At 35.8% G+C, this 16,902-nt stretch overlaps 1 protein-coding gene across 1 annotated transcript; it reads right to left on the bottom strand.

Moving 5' to 3' along the window:
* Positions 1–11,589: 11,589 nt before the first annotated feature.
* LOC107469616 (stearoyl-[acyl-carrier-protein] 9-desaturase, chloroplastic) lies at positions 11,590–15,116 on the bottom strand. The gene is made up of 3 exons (XM_016088993.3): positions 14,783–15,116; positions 12,756–13,260; positions 11,590–12,256 (listed from the first exon to the last, which is right to left on the bottom strand). The coding sequence occupies exons 1-3, from the start codon at positions 14,935–14,937 to the stop codon at positions 11,696–11,698; spliced, it is 1,221 nt and encodes a 406-aa protein (XP_015944479.1). The 5' UTR covers positions 14,938–15,116; the 3' UTR covers positions 11,590–11,695.
* Between the last annotated feature and the right edge of the window lie 1,786 nt (positions 15,117–16,902).

Below are 16,902 nucleotides of genomic sequence, written 5' to 3' on the forward strand. Positions count from 1 at the left end.
GCATTAAGTGCTGCGTGTCGCGATTTTAAACTGTTGAGTCAGCGAGATTAATTTTTAAATATCTTAAAAGGTAATTAAGGTAATTGGACATGATCAATTAATTATATCAAGTGGTGGTACTTAATTAAAATAAAAATTGAGTAAATTACTAATGTAAATAATATTAGTAAAGCCGAATTTTTACAATCTTTCGTATCCAATATTAAGTGATCATCCTTCGTCAAATAAAATTAAATAATCACATAGTATTAATATTACATTATTATTTATTTTATTTAAAGATCATAAAAAAATTTATCATAGATGTTATGCAAATAAAACGTAAAATTCACTCGCAAAAACCAAGATGTTACGAGTAGCATTTTAATCATTAAATATTAATTTTTTTATAATTGAATAGAAGATATTTTTCTAAAAAATATTGAAAATAAAGATATACATATTGGTACCAAAATGTGATACGTCATCATGCTTGATGCCAAAATACTACCCGTTATAAGATAATATAATAATGATTAGCTAAGTCGAGACGTGCATATAATTTACAGTAAAAAAATAAAAGTAATGGATATAAAAAAGTTAGCATCTAAATCAGTATAATGTGTTTGTATTGTTTAAATTTATTTTTAATATATATTTTATATATAATTAATTATTGACATAATTTTTAGTGTATCTTAAAATTCTTTAGGTCTAATTATCTTATTTCTCTTTTTATTTTTCGACACTACCGTATCTTTGAAAATGGAAGAGTTAATACCCAATCCGGTTTCGGATAATCTTTTTTGAAGGATTACGATGGTTAGGAACAAAAAAAAATACTATTTATTCAATTCTTGATATTTAATTTTGTGAGATTGGTTAGCCTCTTTGTAAATCTCGATTAATTAGTAAATAATTAGTCAGTAAATTAGTTTTTGATAAGAAAGATTAAAAATGAAAATATTATATCAAATTAGGATAGAGCTCATCAAAACGAGAATTTTGAGACTAATTTTAAAGAAAACGATCCAAAATTGGACCGAACAGGCCAAACCGATTGAATCGAATCCGAATCGGACTATCAGTTCAACCGGACCAGCCCATTAAAAAGAGCCACGGGCTCTTCTTTCTCCCATTTCCTCAACGAAGTAGTAAGCTTCCCAGGGAAGAGAAGAAGAGAAATGCCCTTACGTTAACTTCCGTACGCCGTAACTTCTCCGTTTGAGCTCCGATTGTCGCACCGTTTACAGCCACACGTTCATCGCGTTGAGCTCTAAGTTTTCACCGGAACAATTTTATAGGTAACTTGCTATTTCACCTTAGTCTCCTATTTCTCCCAATTTTCAAATTTTGAGTGGGAAGATTGAATTTCTTTGATTTCTGATGTTTTAGGATCCAATTAGCTTGAGAAAAATATTCACTCTTGCTTATGTGAAACTTGGGTAAGGTGATGATACGATAATTCTATTTTAATTTTATTGAATTTGAGCTTTGAGTATTAAAATAATTATATATATATATATATATATGTTATAAATGTGTATTAGGTTGTGAATAAATAATTGGAGCTTGAAATTATGAATACTGGAACTTGGAGGAAGCTGATTAGTTGAGGTTTTGAGGGCTGTGTTCTTTAGAAAAATTATCTTGGAATAATACTTAGGAATCGACTAAGGTATGGTTTAGGTTTCTTGCATTTAATATATAATATTCTGTGAAAACTTAGGCTAGATGACCATAGGATAAGTTGGAATGCTGGTGTGTATTTAATGTTTAGTGATTGGTTGATGAATATGCTTGGTTTGGTTTGGTAATTTGTTTATAAGATGGTATTGGTTGCTAGATGGATCTTTGAAAGGATATGTGATTGAATTGTTGATTATATGGCTATGCTTTAGTTTGGTTGAATGGTGATTGATGAAAAGATATGGAGCTGGTTGAGGATTATTGTTGGTAGTTTGAGTTGGTGATAATAGGTTCGAAAATGATTGGAATGGAAATTTTCAATGAAAAATGAGGTTTTGATGGATTTACAAAAGTTGGTTTTTGATCGAACTTCGGTGGGGTATAATTTGGCTTTCGGACCTTCAGTTTCTTTCTAACCTATTTTAAAATTAAAATTGGGTTCGTGATATTTATGCCACCCGAAGAACGGTTGAAAAATGTTGCAAATCGAATAAGTTATGTTGTTTGGAAAATTAAGTTTGTAAACTGTCCTTTAGCAGGATTTTGCAGCTTGTTTCCTTATCTCTGCTACTGCATCTGCTTCTATTTTTTTTCAAAGAACGTACACCCACGGGTACGCATGGCCCACACGTACGGTAAGCAACAAGTCCATGCGTGCGCGTAAGGGGTAAACAAGCATGTCCACACGTACACGTGACATGATGGTTTCACCTATGCGTACGCATGAAGAGGGACGTGCGCGCGAGCTGCGTTTTTGCAATTCCACGCGTACACATGACACCTTTTTCCAGCAAACATGATTTTAAGGTTTTTAAAACCTATTTCAAACTACTAAACCTCTATTTTCATATCATTGGTCATAAATATGAATGTTAAACTTGATAATCAGATGAAGCTAGGAAATGAGAATAACTTGAAGGTGAAGTAAAGTTGAAAAGTGATGAATTAATTATGAGATGTTATGGATAAGTCATATATGATGTTTGACTGGATATTCTGATGAAAAATTATGTATGAAATTTGGCTTGAATAATTTAATGATCTGAGATACAAGGTTCCCTAAATTAAGTGATGTGGCTTGCCACCACGTGTACCAGGTTGAAAACTCGACTCTGTTGACCCTACAACGTAAATGTGATCGGGCACTATATAAATTTCCGGGAATGTTACCCCCATTGAGCAATATTGATTATTTGAGATAAACTTATGCATAGACTCTTGGGGATGCACGTTGGGAGACAGTCTAAGTACAATTCAGACTTGTCGAGTTGGCTGGATAACCGACAGATGAGCCTCATCATCCATAGAACAGGCATGCATCATTTGCATATTACTTGAACTACTTGCTTGTGCTTTAATTGGGTGTGCCTAGATGTACTTGCCATGTTACATGTGTATTGTTACCTGCAGTAATTGTAACCTTCTTGTGCTTTCCTTTATCTGTTTATTTGTCTGTAAAAATGCATAACGGAGTTGGAGGTATGGAGGAATGGCAGTATGGGACTTAGATTTAAGGTTAAGTTAGGTTTAAATATTCTTTGAAAATCACCTTTTATGGCTCCTATTTAATACTTTAAGCTCTATAATCTGAGTGTCGGCGTTCTAAGATTGCCTCTGGCATTCCCAGGACCTTATATATTATGTGTGTGGCACCTTTACCATACTGAGAACCTCCGGTTCTCATTCCATACTATGTTGTTGTTTTTCAGATGCTGGTCGAGAGGCATCACATTAGGCGTATGGACTCTTAAAGCGGAGTGATTACTGGGTAGTTTTGCTGTACAGTTATGTATATATATGTACTTAGTTTTCTTTCCGCATAACTTGTTCGTTTTGATCCTCTTAGAGGTTTATGGAGAGGCAGGATTGTGTATATGAACTTTTGGGTTTTGGATATGTATGTATATATGTGTAAATATTCTCCGTGCGTCTTGACTTTGTGGGCTGAGTTAGGAGCTTGTTATTTTGTATCTTTGGCACTCTATTCCTACTTCTGTTATCTTATGTTTGATAGTTATGGTTTTTCTTAGCACGCAAGTTAACTCGTTCTTTGAGCGTTGCGCTTTTATTTCGCGGTTTTTTTGTTTCCTCTATTCTTCAAGGCTCCTAGCATATTATAATTATTCTACTATTATATGTACTCATTTTATTTTAGAGGTCGTAATACCACACCACCTCTGTTTTATGACTTAAGCGTAAAGCTTAGTGTGGTAGGGTGTGACATTATGGTATCAGAGCAATTCTTTCCTATAGAGGCTGGAAAATGGACTGATTGTGCTTCTGTGCATTCTCTGTAAATGTGTTTATGTGCTATTAGGATATCTAACTGATATATATGGCATAAATATTTGTGAGCATGCATTTGGAACTTAAAGCATTAGACATGCAATATTAAGACTGATCAACTTAATATCACTTGTTTGGTGTGTATAGGAACCAGATGTCGACTTGCGGACGGAGTCGTGGGCGAGTTAGAGGTAGGATAGGCACCATTACTCCTGCCCCCATAGGGACTAATCCAGTAGACTTTATGGCTGCCCTGGAAAATATGGCTGCAGTTATGCAGGCAACAGCTGAGGTGCTGGGTAACCAGATAAATCAGGGTAATCATGGGAACAATAATGATGAAGACGGTCCTATGACACTTGCTACATTTCTGAAAGTTCACCCTTCGACTTTTAGGGGAACCTCAAATCTCACTGATGCAGATAATTGGATTCAGGCTATAGAAAGGGCGTTTCAGGCACAGTAGGTTCCTGAAGAGCAATGGGTTGAGTTTGGAACTTATCAGTTGCAAGGTGAAGCTCAGTATTGGTGGCAGGGAACCCGACGTATCCTGCAGCCAGGTGGCGCTGAGATAACCAGAAGGTTTGTTATCTAAGAATCATGTTTTGTTTGATTGTTCTGAAAAGTCAGTACAGTTTATGTCGGAAGGGTCAGAAGCACCGGTTGTGGTGAATAATTACTATTTAAATTCTATGATAGTAAACTGTTCTGGAACTGAATGTCAGAGTATTATATTATTAACTGCGGGAGTATCAGGTGATGATCAGAATTTAGAGCAGATTCCGATTGTATGTGAATTTTCAAATGTGTTTCCGGATGATATTAATGAATTTCCACCTAACTGGGAAGTTGAATTTGCAATTGAGTTGGTGCCTGGAGTTGGTTCGATTTCGATTACTCCTTACAGGATGTCACCTTTAGAAATGGCTGAAGTGAAAGCTCAGCTGAAAGATCTATATGGTAAGCATTTTATCCGACCAAGTGTTTCTCCATGGGGAGCACCAATATTACTAGTAAAGAAGAAGGATGGAAGTATGCGATTGTGTGTCGACTATCGGCAGTTGAATAAGATCACTGTGAAGAACAAATATCCGTTACCTAGAATTGATGACCTAATGGATCAGTTACAATGTGCAGGTGTGTTTTCTAAGATTGATCTGCGATCCGAGTATCATCAGATAAGGGTTAGAGACGAGGATTATATGAATAGGATTTTCCGACTGTATCTGGACAAGTTTGTTATTGTCTTCATTGATGATATTCTTGTTTACTCTAAGACTGAAGAGGAGCATGTTGATCACTTGCGAATTGTTCTGTAAATTTTGAGAGACAGAAAGTTATATGCTAAGTTATCTAAATGCGAGTTCTGGAAGAGTGAAGTGAAGTTTCTCGGCCACGTGGTGAGTAAGCAGGGAATAGCTGTGGATCCTGCTAAGGTGGAAGCAGTAATGAATTGGGAGCGACCAATTTCAGTGACAGAGACCAGGAGTTTATTAGGTTTGGCGGGGTATTATCGCAGATTCATTAAGGGATTTTCACAGCTCGCTTTACCTTTAACTAAATTGACTAGGAAGAATACGCCTTTTATCTAGACTTCAAAGTGTGAAGAAAGTTTTCAAGTATTGAAGCACAGGTTGACTACTGCACCCATGTTGGTATTGCCTGAACCAAGTGAACCATTTGAAGTGTACTGTGATGCATCGCTGAAGGGCTTGGGCTGCATTCTGATGCAGCACCAGAATGTTGTAGCATACGCCTCAAGATTGTTAAGGCCGCATGAGATGAATTATCCAACTCACGATTTAGAACTTGCTGCTGTTGTGTTTGCTTTAAAGATTTGGAAGCATTATCTTTATGGCGTTAAGTTTCATGTTTTCTCAGACCATAAGAGTTTGAAGTATCTTTTTTAGCAGAAAGAGTTGAATATGCGTCAGAGGAGGTGGATAGAGTGTCTGAAAGATTATGATTTTGAATTAAATTATCATCCAGGAAAAGCAAACGTTGTGGCGGACACTTTGAGTCGGAAATCTTTATATGCAGCTTGGATGATGCTATGGGAGGAAGAGTTACTGAAGGCATTTCAAGGTTTGTATTTGGGAGTTAGAGAAGAATCTAGAATCCTGTGTTTGAGTCAGTTGATGATTTCAAGTGATTTTAAATCAGAACTTCTGAAAGCTCATCGAGACAGTAAAGCGTTACGTAAGGTATTACCAGCAATTGAACAGGAAAAACCGTGGAGAGTATCAGAAGGACAGGATGGTTTGTGGAGGTTCAAAAACTGGATTGTAGTGCCAGATATTGGAGACCTGCGATAGAGTATATTGAAGGAAGCTCATGAGCGGGTTTTCAATTCATCTAGGGAGTACTAAAATGTATCAAAATTTGAAAGCGATGTTCTGGTGGCCAGGTATGAAGGATGATGTGGCATTGCATGTATCTAAATATTTAACATGTCAGAAGGTTAAGATTGAGCATCACAGACCATCAGGGACCCTTCAGCCTTTAGAGATTCCACAATGGAAATGGGAGAGTATCGCAATGGATTTTGTTATAGGTTTACCTAGAACCCGATCTAGTTGTGACGCTATTGGGTGGTTGTGGATCAACTGACAAAATCAGCTCACTTCCTTCCTATCCGAATAAGTTGTACAATGGAGGAATCGGCTCGAATGTATATCAAAGAGATTCTCAGGTTACATGGCATGCCTTCTACCATTATATCTGACAGAGATCTCCGTTTTACATCAAGGTTCAGGAGAGCTTTTCAGCGTGCATTTGGGACTCAGTTAAGCTTGAGTACTGCGTATCACCCTCAGACAGATGGTCAGTCAGAGAGAACTATTCAGACCTTGGAAGATATGCTAAGGGCTTGTGTATTAGACCAGTCGGCGAGCTGGGATAGGTATATGCCATTAATAGAGTTTGCTTATAATAATAGCTATCATGCAAGCATTAGAATGGCTCCATATAAAGCTTTGTATGGCAGGAAATGTCAGTCTCCACTATATTGGCATGAAACTGGAGAAAGGAGTTTATTAGGGTCTGAGATGATAGCTGAAATGACTGAGCAGATAAAGAAGATTCGTAATCGAATGCTTATAGCCCAAAGCCTTCAAAAGAGCTATGCTGATCAGAGGCGAAAGCCTTTGGAGTTCGAAGAAGGGAAACATGTCTTTTTGAAAGTTACACTAACCACTGGAGTGGGAAGAACCATTAAGACCAAGAAATTGAATCCCGTTATATTGGACCGTTTGAGATCCTGATGAGAATTGGGCCAGTGGCTTATAGAATTGCCTTACCACCGTATCTTTCAAATTTGCACGACGTATTTCATGTGCCACAGCTTTAGAAGTATATTCCTGATGCAAGTCATGTTCTAGAACCAGAACCAATCCAAGTAAGAGAAGATCGAACACTTCCAGTAATTCCAGTGGGAATTGATGATACTAGTATTAAACAATTACACGGGAAGGAAGTATCATTGGTAAAAGTAATTTGGAGTCAAGCTGGTATCGAGGAACATACCTGGGAGCTCAAAACAGATATGCAAAAGGACTATCCACATTACTTTTCAGGTAACTAGATATGAATTTTGAGGGCAAAATTCTTTGTTAGGTGGGTAGAATGTAAACCCCAATTAATTAGTAGATAATTAGTTAGTAAATTAGTTTTTAATAAGGAAGATTAGAAAAGCGAATATTATATCAAATTAGGATAGAGCTCATCGAAACGAGAATTTTGACACTAATTTCAAAAAAATTGGTCCAAAATTAGACCGAATTGGTTGAACCGGACTTGAAGCGGGTTGTCGGTCCAACCGGACCAGCCCATTAAAAAGAGCCACGGGCTCTTCTTTCTCCCATTTCCTCAACGAAGCAGCAAGCTTCCTAGGGAAGAGAAGAAGAGAAATACCCTTAGGTTAACTTTCGTACGCCGTAACTTCTCCGTCTGAGCTCCGATTGCCGCACTGTTTACGGCCACGCATTCACCGCGTTGAGCTCTACGTTTCTATCAGAACAATTTCATAGGTAACTTGCTATTTCACCTCAGTCTCCTCTTTCCCCAATTTTTGAATTTTGAGTGGGAAGATTGAATTTCTTTGATTTCTGATGTTTTAGGATCTAATTAGCTTGAGAAAAATGTTCAGTCTTGCTTTTGTGAAGCTTGGGTAAGGTGAAGATACGATAATTCTATTTTAATTTTATTAAATTTGAGCTTTGAGTATTAAATTGGATATATATGTGTTATAAATGTGTATTATGTTGTGAATAAATAATTGGAGCTTGAAATTGTGAATATTGAAACTTGGAGGAAGTTGATTAGTTGAGGTTTTGAGGGCTGTGTTCTTTAGAAAAATTATCTTGGAATAATACTTGGGAATCGGCTAAGGTATGGTTTAGGTTTCTTGCTTTTAATATATAATGTTCTGTGAAAACTTAGGTTAGATGGCCATATGATAAGTTGGAATGCTGGTGTGTATTTAATGTTTAGTGATTGGTTTTTGAATATGCTTGTTTGGTTTGGTAATTTGTTTGTAAGATGGTATTGGTTGCTAGATGGATCCTTAAAAGGATATGTGATTGAATTATTGATTATATGGCTATTCTTTGGTTTGGTTGAATGGTGATTGATGAAAAGATATGGAGCTGGTTGAGGATTATTGTTGGTAGTTTGAATTGGTGATAATAGGTTTGAAAATGATTGGAATGGAAAGTTTGAATGAAAAATGAGGTTTTGATGGATTTACAAAAGTTGGTTTTTGATCGAACTTCGGTGGGGTATAATTTGGCTTTCGGACCTTCAATTTCTTTCTAACCTATTTTAAAATGAAAATTGGGTTCGTGATGTTTATGCCACCCGAAGAACGGTTGAAAAATGTTGCAAATCGAATAAGTTATGTTGTTTGGAAAATTAAGTTTGTAAACTGTCCTTTAGCAGGATTTTGCAGCTTGTTTCCTTATCTTTGCTACTGCATCTGCTTCTGGTTTTTTTTCAAAGAACGTACGGCCACGCGTACGCATGGATTAGATTTTCGGCAATGCGTAAGCAATGAGTCCATGCAAGCGCGTAAGGGGTAAACAAGCATGTCCACGCATACGCGTGACATGACGGTTTCACCTACGCGTACGCATGAAGAGGAACTCGCGCGCGAACTGTGTTTTTGCAATTCCACGCGTACGCGTGACACCCTTTTCTAGCAAACATGATTTTAAGGTTTTTAAAACCTATTTCAAACTACTAAACCTCCATTTTCATTCCATTGGTCATAAATAATAATGTTAAACTTGATAATCAGATGAAGCTAGGAAATGAGGATAACTTGAAGGTGAAGTAAAGTTGAAAAGTGATGAATTGATTATGAGATGTTATGGATAAGTCATATATGATGTTTGACTGGATATTCTGATGAAAGATTATGTATGAAATTTGGCTTGAATAATTTAATGATCTGAGATACGAGGTTCCCTGAATTAAGTGACGTGGCTTGCCACCACGTGTACCAGGTTAAAAACTCGATACTCTGTTGACCCTACGACGTAAGTATGACCGGGCACTATATAAATTCCCGATAATATTGCCATTGAGCAATATTGACTATTTGAGATAAACTTATGCATAGACTTTTGGGGATGCACGTTGGGAGAAAATCTAAGTACAATTCAGACTTGTCGGGTTGGCTGGATAACCGACAGATGAGCTTCATCATCCATAGGACAGGCATGCATCATTTGCATATTACTTGAACTACTTGCTTGTGCTTTAATTGGGTGTGCCTAGATGTACTTGCCATGTTACATGTGTATTGTTACCTGCAGTAATTGTAACCTTCTTGTGCTTGCCTTTATCTGTTTATTTGTCTGTAAAAATGCATAATGGAGTTGGAGGTATGGAGGAATGGTAGTATGGGACTTAGATTTAAGGTTAAGTTAAGTTATATTTAAATATTCTTAGAAAACTACCTTTTATGGCTCCTGTTTAATCCTTTAAGCTCTATAATCTGAGTGTCGGCATTCTAGGATTGCTTCTGGCATTCGCAGGACCTTATATATTATGTGTGTGGCACATTTATCATACTGAGAACCTCCGGTTCTCATTCCATACTATGTTGTTGTTTTTCAAATGCCGGTCGAGAGGCATCACGTTAGACATATAGACTCTTGAAGCGGAGTGGTTATTGGGTAGTTTTGTTGTACAGTGATGTATATATATGTACTTAGTTTTCTCTTCGCATAACTTGTTCGTTTTGATCCTCTTAGAGGTTTATAGAGAGGCAGGTTGTGTATATGAACTTTTGGGTTTTCGATATGTATGTATATATGTGTAAATATTCTCCGTGCATCTTGACTTCACGGGCTGAGTTAGGAGCTTGTTATTTTGTATCTTTGGCACTCTATTCCTACTTATGTTATCTTATGTTTGATAGTTATGGTTTTCTTAGCACGCATGTTAACTCGTTCCTTGAGCGTTGCGCTTTTATTTCGCGGTTTTTTTGTTTCCTCTATTATTCAAGGCTCCTAGTATATTATAATTCTTCTGCTATTATATGTACTCATTTTATTTACAGGTCGTAATATCACACCACCTCTGTTTTACGACTTAAGCGTAAAGCTTAGTGTGGTAGGGTGTTACACCCTTTGTCAATGATCTCTCTTCAAAACATACTTATGTGGTACGTTAATTACCGATGTATATTTTATTTAATTTTTATAACCAAAGACAATCTAAAAATCACTAATATTTTTTAGTTTTACATAATAAATTTAACTAATGTATTTGAAAAAGGTAATAAAAAATAAAAATAAAAACTAAACGGCCTTAACAATTATCGTTAAAAGACAACGAGATTCTTAACAAAAAAATTGTTAATCTTAGTTGGTTTTTAATGGATAAATCAACTGTTTAACATGCTATGTAGGCTTATTAATACAAAGAGAAAATATTGACAGAGACTAATCAGAACCTTATCGGAACCTTATCGAAATAATTGTCAGGACTCATTTAGAATTTTAAAATTTTTTCTCCAAAATTACTCATTTAGAATTTTAGAATTTTTTCTCCAAAAATTTTAAAATTTTTTCTCCAAAATTACTCATTTAGAATTTTAGAATTTTTTCTCCAAAATTAACGATAGTTGCATCCGGGATCATAACATGAAATGGATGGCTGAGGTTTTTGCTTTTTTGGTACTTTATTAACTTGTCAAGTCCTAGTTGTCTATTTATAAGAGAAATTGTGATGCAGCGCGACTTCAACAAACTAATAAATTATAGGACTTTAGTACTTGGCTCACCAAGAAATAGAAAAATCATGGGACCACAGGGCGACAATAACATAACATTGAAGTTGCACAGTTCCGCCACCTTCATGAAAGTAACGCAATTGGAGGAACAGAAGGGGATGGTAACACCTCATAGGTACGCCACTGAATTGTGTTCTTTGAGAATAACGGCATTTTTTTAAAACCACCAGGGAAGTAAAATTTTCTTTATAATCAAAATTGCCAGAGACAAACATTTGCTTCTTTTATACTTAGACAATAATACCACTTCTACCACAAAGAAAAAAAGGGACACCACACCAAAAACATAGCGTTTCTAATTACTACAGCTCCTAAACTGCTTAAACCCTTAAGGAAATGACAAACTGAAAGCTTTCTTCACTATTCAACACTTTCTCAGAATAGGATATTGCATAATGATGCATAATGATTCATATCATGATCCTCCTCCATTTGATTTGTTTAGAGTTGCACTTCCCTATCGTAAATCCAACTGAATTTAAGTCTTGGGGATTCCTTGGCTCTTCCTTGAGCTCTCTCCTCCAGCCTTCGGATTCTTGGCGGCAGCCCACAAACATAATCCTGAGCTTTCCTTCCCTCACCAGAGAGTCCGGTTAGGTCTGCCACCTTCCACCGCCCCACAAGAAATTCAAGGATATCAGCATAGTCCTTGGCAGTGTAGACTCCGATGCGCTGAGCGACGGCAGAATAGTTTTCGAACAGGTTGTCATCACGGCCATCATACATCAAGTGTGCCGGCATAGCTATTTTCTTCCTCATCATGTCAGCAAAAGCCATTACAGTTCCATCAGGATCGATCTCAAACAGCTTCTCCACTATCTTTGTGTATGCAGTCTCGTGGCGTTTCTCATCTGAGGCAATCATACCACATATTTGTGCCAACTTCATATCCCCATGTTCCTTTGCCAGCCTAGCTGTGTTCCCATGGGATATAAAGGTGGCCCTCTCTTGAAATGAAGTATAAATGAAACCAAGGTAGGGGCTGTTCTCGGTCCGAGGATCCTATTCATCAATACCAATTAAAACTTTCCAAATAAAGAGAAATGCACCTATTGCATGGGCTAATAAAACTTGTCCATTGTAATTGTGATGATTTATATATGCAACTTAGTACCAGGGGCCCTATATGATGGATTCAGAAACATTTCAATTTGTTCTACCCATTCATTTTAAGATCTCAAAACCAATGTACTCCTTTTTTTTTAAATAAAGGTCAATTTGGAAAAAGTGGTATACATTAGAAAATTAATGTATCTGGATAATAGATTATCTAGACACAATAATTCTCCAATATAGTTATTTTGGAACACAGTATTACTTAACTCTGTGTGCCTTCAATAGTTTAGAGATGCCTATGTATATGTGTATTTGAAGAATCCAGAATGTGACATATATTAGTGTCTGAATGGCTTTTCAGCAGGTGCAAGATTATGCAAATTCATAAAGAAATCTACTATACTACCTTAAGATAACCATACTACTAGATTCAATAAGATCTTACCATTCCAGAGCCAATCAAGTACTGAATTGTCTTCTCAATTTGCCTCAAGTCAACGCGGCCAGACAAGTAAAGATACTTGTTAAGAAGATCACCATGTCTATTTTCCTCCGCAGTCCATGCCCTTGTCCAAACTGCCCAGGAAGTAAGGCTGGCACCTGTTTCATCTCGAACCCCGTCGAGAGTATTAAGCATTGTCTGGTAAGTAGGAAGGGCTTCTTCAGTGATCATGTCTCCGACCAGAACAACAAAGTAATCATCAGGAAGCTCTTTTGCCCTTGCTCTCAGTTCCCTCACTTGCTCCTCAAATCCATCCTCTGAAGGTTCTGGTAAATAGTCCTGTGGCTGCCAGCACTTCTCTACAGGTTTGAGGAGAGTCAAAATGTTCTCCTCAGCCCAACCCTCTAACGATTTGAAAATCTCAATCTTCTGGGGTGGCATGGAGTGGGTTACTTGAACATGTACCTCTCGGGGAGGCGTGAAAGGCTTCTTGAGATTTTCAACCTCTCTACAAAAGAAAAGCACATGAATGTCGGATTAATAATTCTACAATGATCCTACCATGCTAATACAATAAATCAATTGTCGAAGATCATATTATTGACGGCAACAAAAATAAGAGAAAAAAAAAGGCCATATCCACTATTATGTTAAGAGAATTACAAAGAATAATCATAGCAAGAACAGGTTTGCAGAGCATGCAACCAACACATGCCTAGGTTACTCAAATCACCACAACAAGAGCCAGCAAAATACCTTTGACACAGTAAAGACCCAAAAGCAGTTTCATACAACATAATCAACATAGTTACCAAAACTTCAAAAAAGTCCCAAGTCACCTATGCATGATAATTCACACTCATCGGTTCACAGCATTGATCAAAATCATACAATATTACGCAGAAAGTATCAAGAGATCCAAAATCAATACCCAAACAAGGAGAAAAAAACAGAGTACCAAATCAGAAGGAGAAATAGAAAAGTAAAAGATACACATGCATGATTGTTAAGTTCATATGCATGACTGAGAAAGCCTAACAAATGCCCTTTAATGACATCACAAGTAGAAAAAGTTCGAATAGAAAATGTAAATTAAAATTTTTCAAGTTTTCTATGCATGAAAGAACCAAAACTTTCAACTTTCATTAGGATACTCTTTAGCTAAATCCACATATAAATATAAATAAAAGTTTAGTTTTATGTTGAAAAAGGGGAGAAGAATTGAAAAGACTGCATCTCAATAAAAAAATTCAACAGAAAAGTAAATGAGTTCCAAACTATGGGGACCAAAAACATAGGCTAACAAAACCAACAAACTTGTTCAAGAATATTGAAAACGGGTGGTGGGAAAAACAAGTGCAACAAAAAATAGTTAAACTAATGAATCAAATTTAATTTGTTAAACACTTCAACTACAAGTATTCCTTTTTCTTGAAATTTTGTTTTAGTCGCATGTTCATTGTTCACCCACCAAACAAACAATGAAGTGTGCGGACAAGTAACAAAAACGGAAAAAGGGGGGTTGTGACTTATGTGAGAGAGATAAGAGTTGTTGAGATTATTAATAGTGATGATGGATTTCTTTCTTAATAAGTGTATATAAGCCTCAACAACCCAAAAGAAAAGACATGCAGCTACATCACTCTAACCCAAAATAATAATAAAAAAAATAAAACAAAAATGACAATAACAGAAAGAAAGAGGGGAGGAATCAATGAATGCGATCGAACCACTCCCAATCCCAATCCCCTGAACCAAACAGCACCGATTCAAAGAAGGTACCACAAAATTGAATCAGCATCTTCAACAGTAGCTGAAACCTTTTTTGGACGGTGACACACATAACACAGTATTCAACAGAAGTAATTAAATGAATAAACAGCATTAAAGAACAAAAATTAAAAACGTGAATGAAAAATCAGGCGTGGTTTTCAGCGTGCTTGGCATTGATTTCAGGAAATTAAAAATCGGGAAAAAGCAGATCGAGGAGGAATGGAAGGGAGAAAGAGAGAAAGGAAAAAGGAACAGACTTGGAACCAGTGCGGAGGGTGGAGGCCATGCGGAACCTTGGAGATCTGAGGCTAGCCATTTGAGGAAGCGAGAACGATGAAGAAGAAGAAGATGATGATGAAGAAGGAGAGAGAAAGAGCTTCTGTGAAGGGTTAGGGTTCAGCCTCAGAGCCATTTTTCGTGTTGCGTCTTCGAAATTGACGAGAGAGAGAAGCTCGAATCCGTGTAAGTAAGCAGTGAAGGATTCTGAATGGAGAGAGAGAGAGAGAGGTTCCGCTTGGGTTTTGTTGTAGTGAAGAGGAGAAGTAGGCAATGATTTAGAACCACTTAATGGGTTTAGAAGGCCTTAGGGGAGAGGGAGTATATGCCTTCTCTTTCCATCTACTTGAGTACCACTGCCTGGGGGTAGTTTTGTCTTTATCTCCAGCTGTGTTGCTTCATTTACATTTTTGCCCTTCTATAAACCCCCCGAATGGAAAACAACTTTCATTTCCTTATTTCCAAAATGGGTAAAAAAAATATCTCTGACTCTAATTTTGAAAAACAAATAAACTACTACAATGATACTCAAAATAAAATAAGATTTTTTTAAATTTAATAATTTTATATCAAGAATTATTTAAAAAAATTATTTATTTTAAAGACTAAATTTTTTTGAAACCTTAAAAATATTTTAGATCAAATCATTCAAGAATCTATTAATTTATCGTTCATAGAAAATTATTTTTGTTAGTGACATAAACTTTAATGTACTAAGAAAAATATTAAAAGATTATCAAAATTTATTATTTATAACTATTATTTTTAGTGATCAATCTAATTTCTTTAATCTAATAATCTAACAACATATTTTAACTCACACTTTTAAATATTAATAATTAACTAATAATAAAAAATAATAAATTCTTACAACCCTCAAACATTCTTTTTACCTTATGCAAGAAATTTTAAAAGCTATTTTTAACATTTGCATATGATATGAAGCAAATTTATTCCAATATTTAAAGTGATAAGTCTAAGAAAGATTATTAGAATAGTCTTTAAATAAAAGGTATTAATTAAAATATAGTTAAATAATGAATAAACTAACATTTTTATCAACAAAATGTTTAAAATACTCATAAAATCTAACTAAGAAAAAAAACGAAACAAATATTCTATCCATGAAAAATAAATTCTAATAAATAAAACTACTCAAATCCTTTAAAACTTTTTAAATTATTCTTTCCTAATATAACCTAACCTAAGTTTGAACTTATTACTCTAATTGTATCTCACCTCCAATCTCTAACCCTTTAGTACTATCACCACCCTAATTTCTAGCTCTAATGAGTGACAATGACGCTAAGTACTATCCTCCAAGTTTACTAATTCAATGAACCACCTATTCATTCTCTCCTTCTTCCACGAAATCTTATTATCGTCCTTGCTGTCCTCATCATCGGTGCCACCCTCTACATCATCACCCGCCTCATCATCGACATCGCCAAAAATGGAATAGTGGTGGTGAAGAGTTGAGAATTAAAATTCTAGTGATAAAAGGTTGGAGATCGCAAAAGGCAACACTCCATATGCACGTAATTAATCTCACCATGTTCCCATCTTAGTGAATTTCATCACTAACTGGTCCATTTTAAAATTAATTTGTAGCGGTGCGGCAAACCATATTTAAAGATTAATTTTGCAACATTTATTTTATCCTTTATAGTTAAGGGAGAAGGAATATGCGGTTTATCTATCTCTAACTGCAAAAGTAGTCCAATATAGGGGTCATCAATATTCCTAAGCATAGCCATATAGTAATGGCCAATGTATGCTACCATATATATCTCAGCAACCTGCATGGTAATCAACGTGTATCTTAAACTTGTGACACAGCGTCCTAACATGTATTTGAAACGTGTAGCAAACCACATATGACATATATCAGGCATGGACGTACGAAGTGATGAGTAAAATACGGTAAAAATACGGTATCAGCTAGATTAGTAACCAAAAAATACGGTGAGCGCTGAAGCGCTCCAAAAAGAAAAGGAGTGCGATATTTTTTTAATTTTAAATTTTAAATTTTAAATTTAAATTATTGATATAAAGTATAATAAATAATTAGTCAAATTTTGTTTAATTAATTAGAAATACA

Source organism: Arachis duranensis, chromosome 10 (genome assembly GCF_000817695.3).
Source record: "Arachis duranensis cultivar V14167 chromosome 10, aradu.V14167.gnm2.J7QH, whole genome shotgun sequence".
NCBI lineage: Eukaryota > Viridiplantae > Streptophyta > Magnoliopsida > Fabales > Fabaceae > Arachis > Arachis duranensis.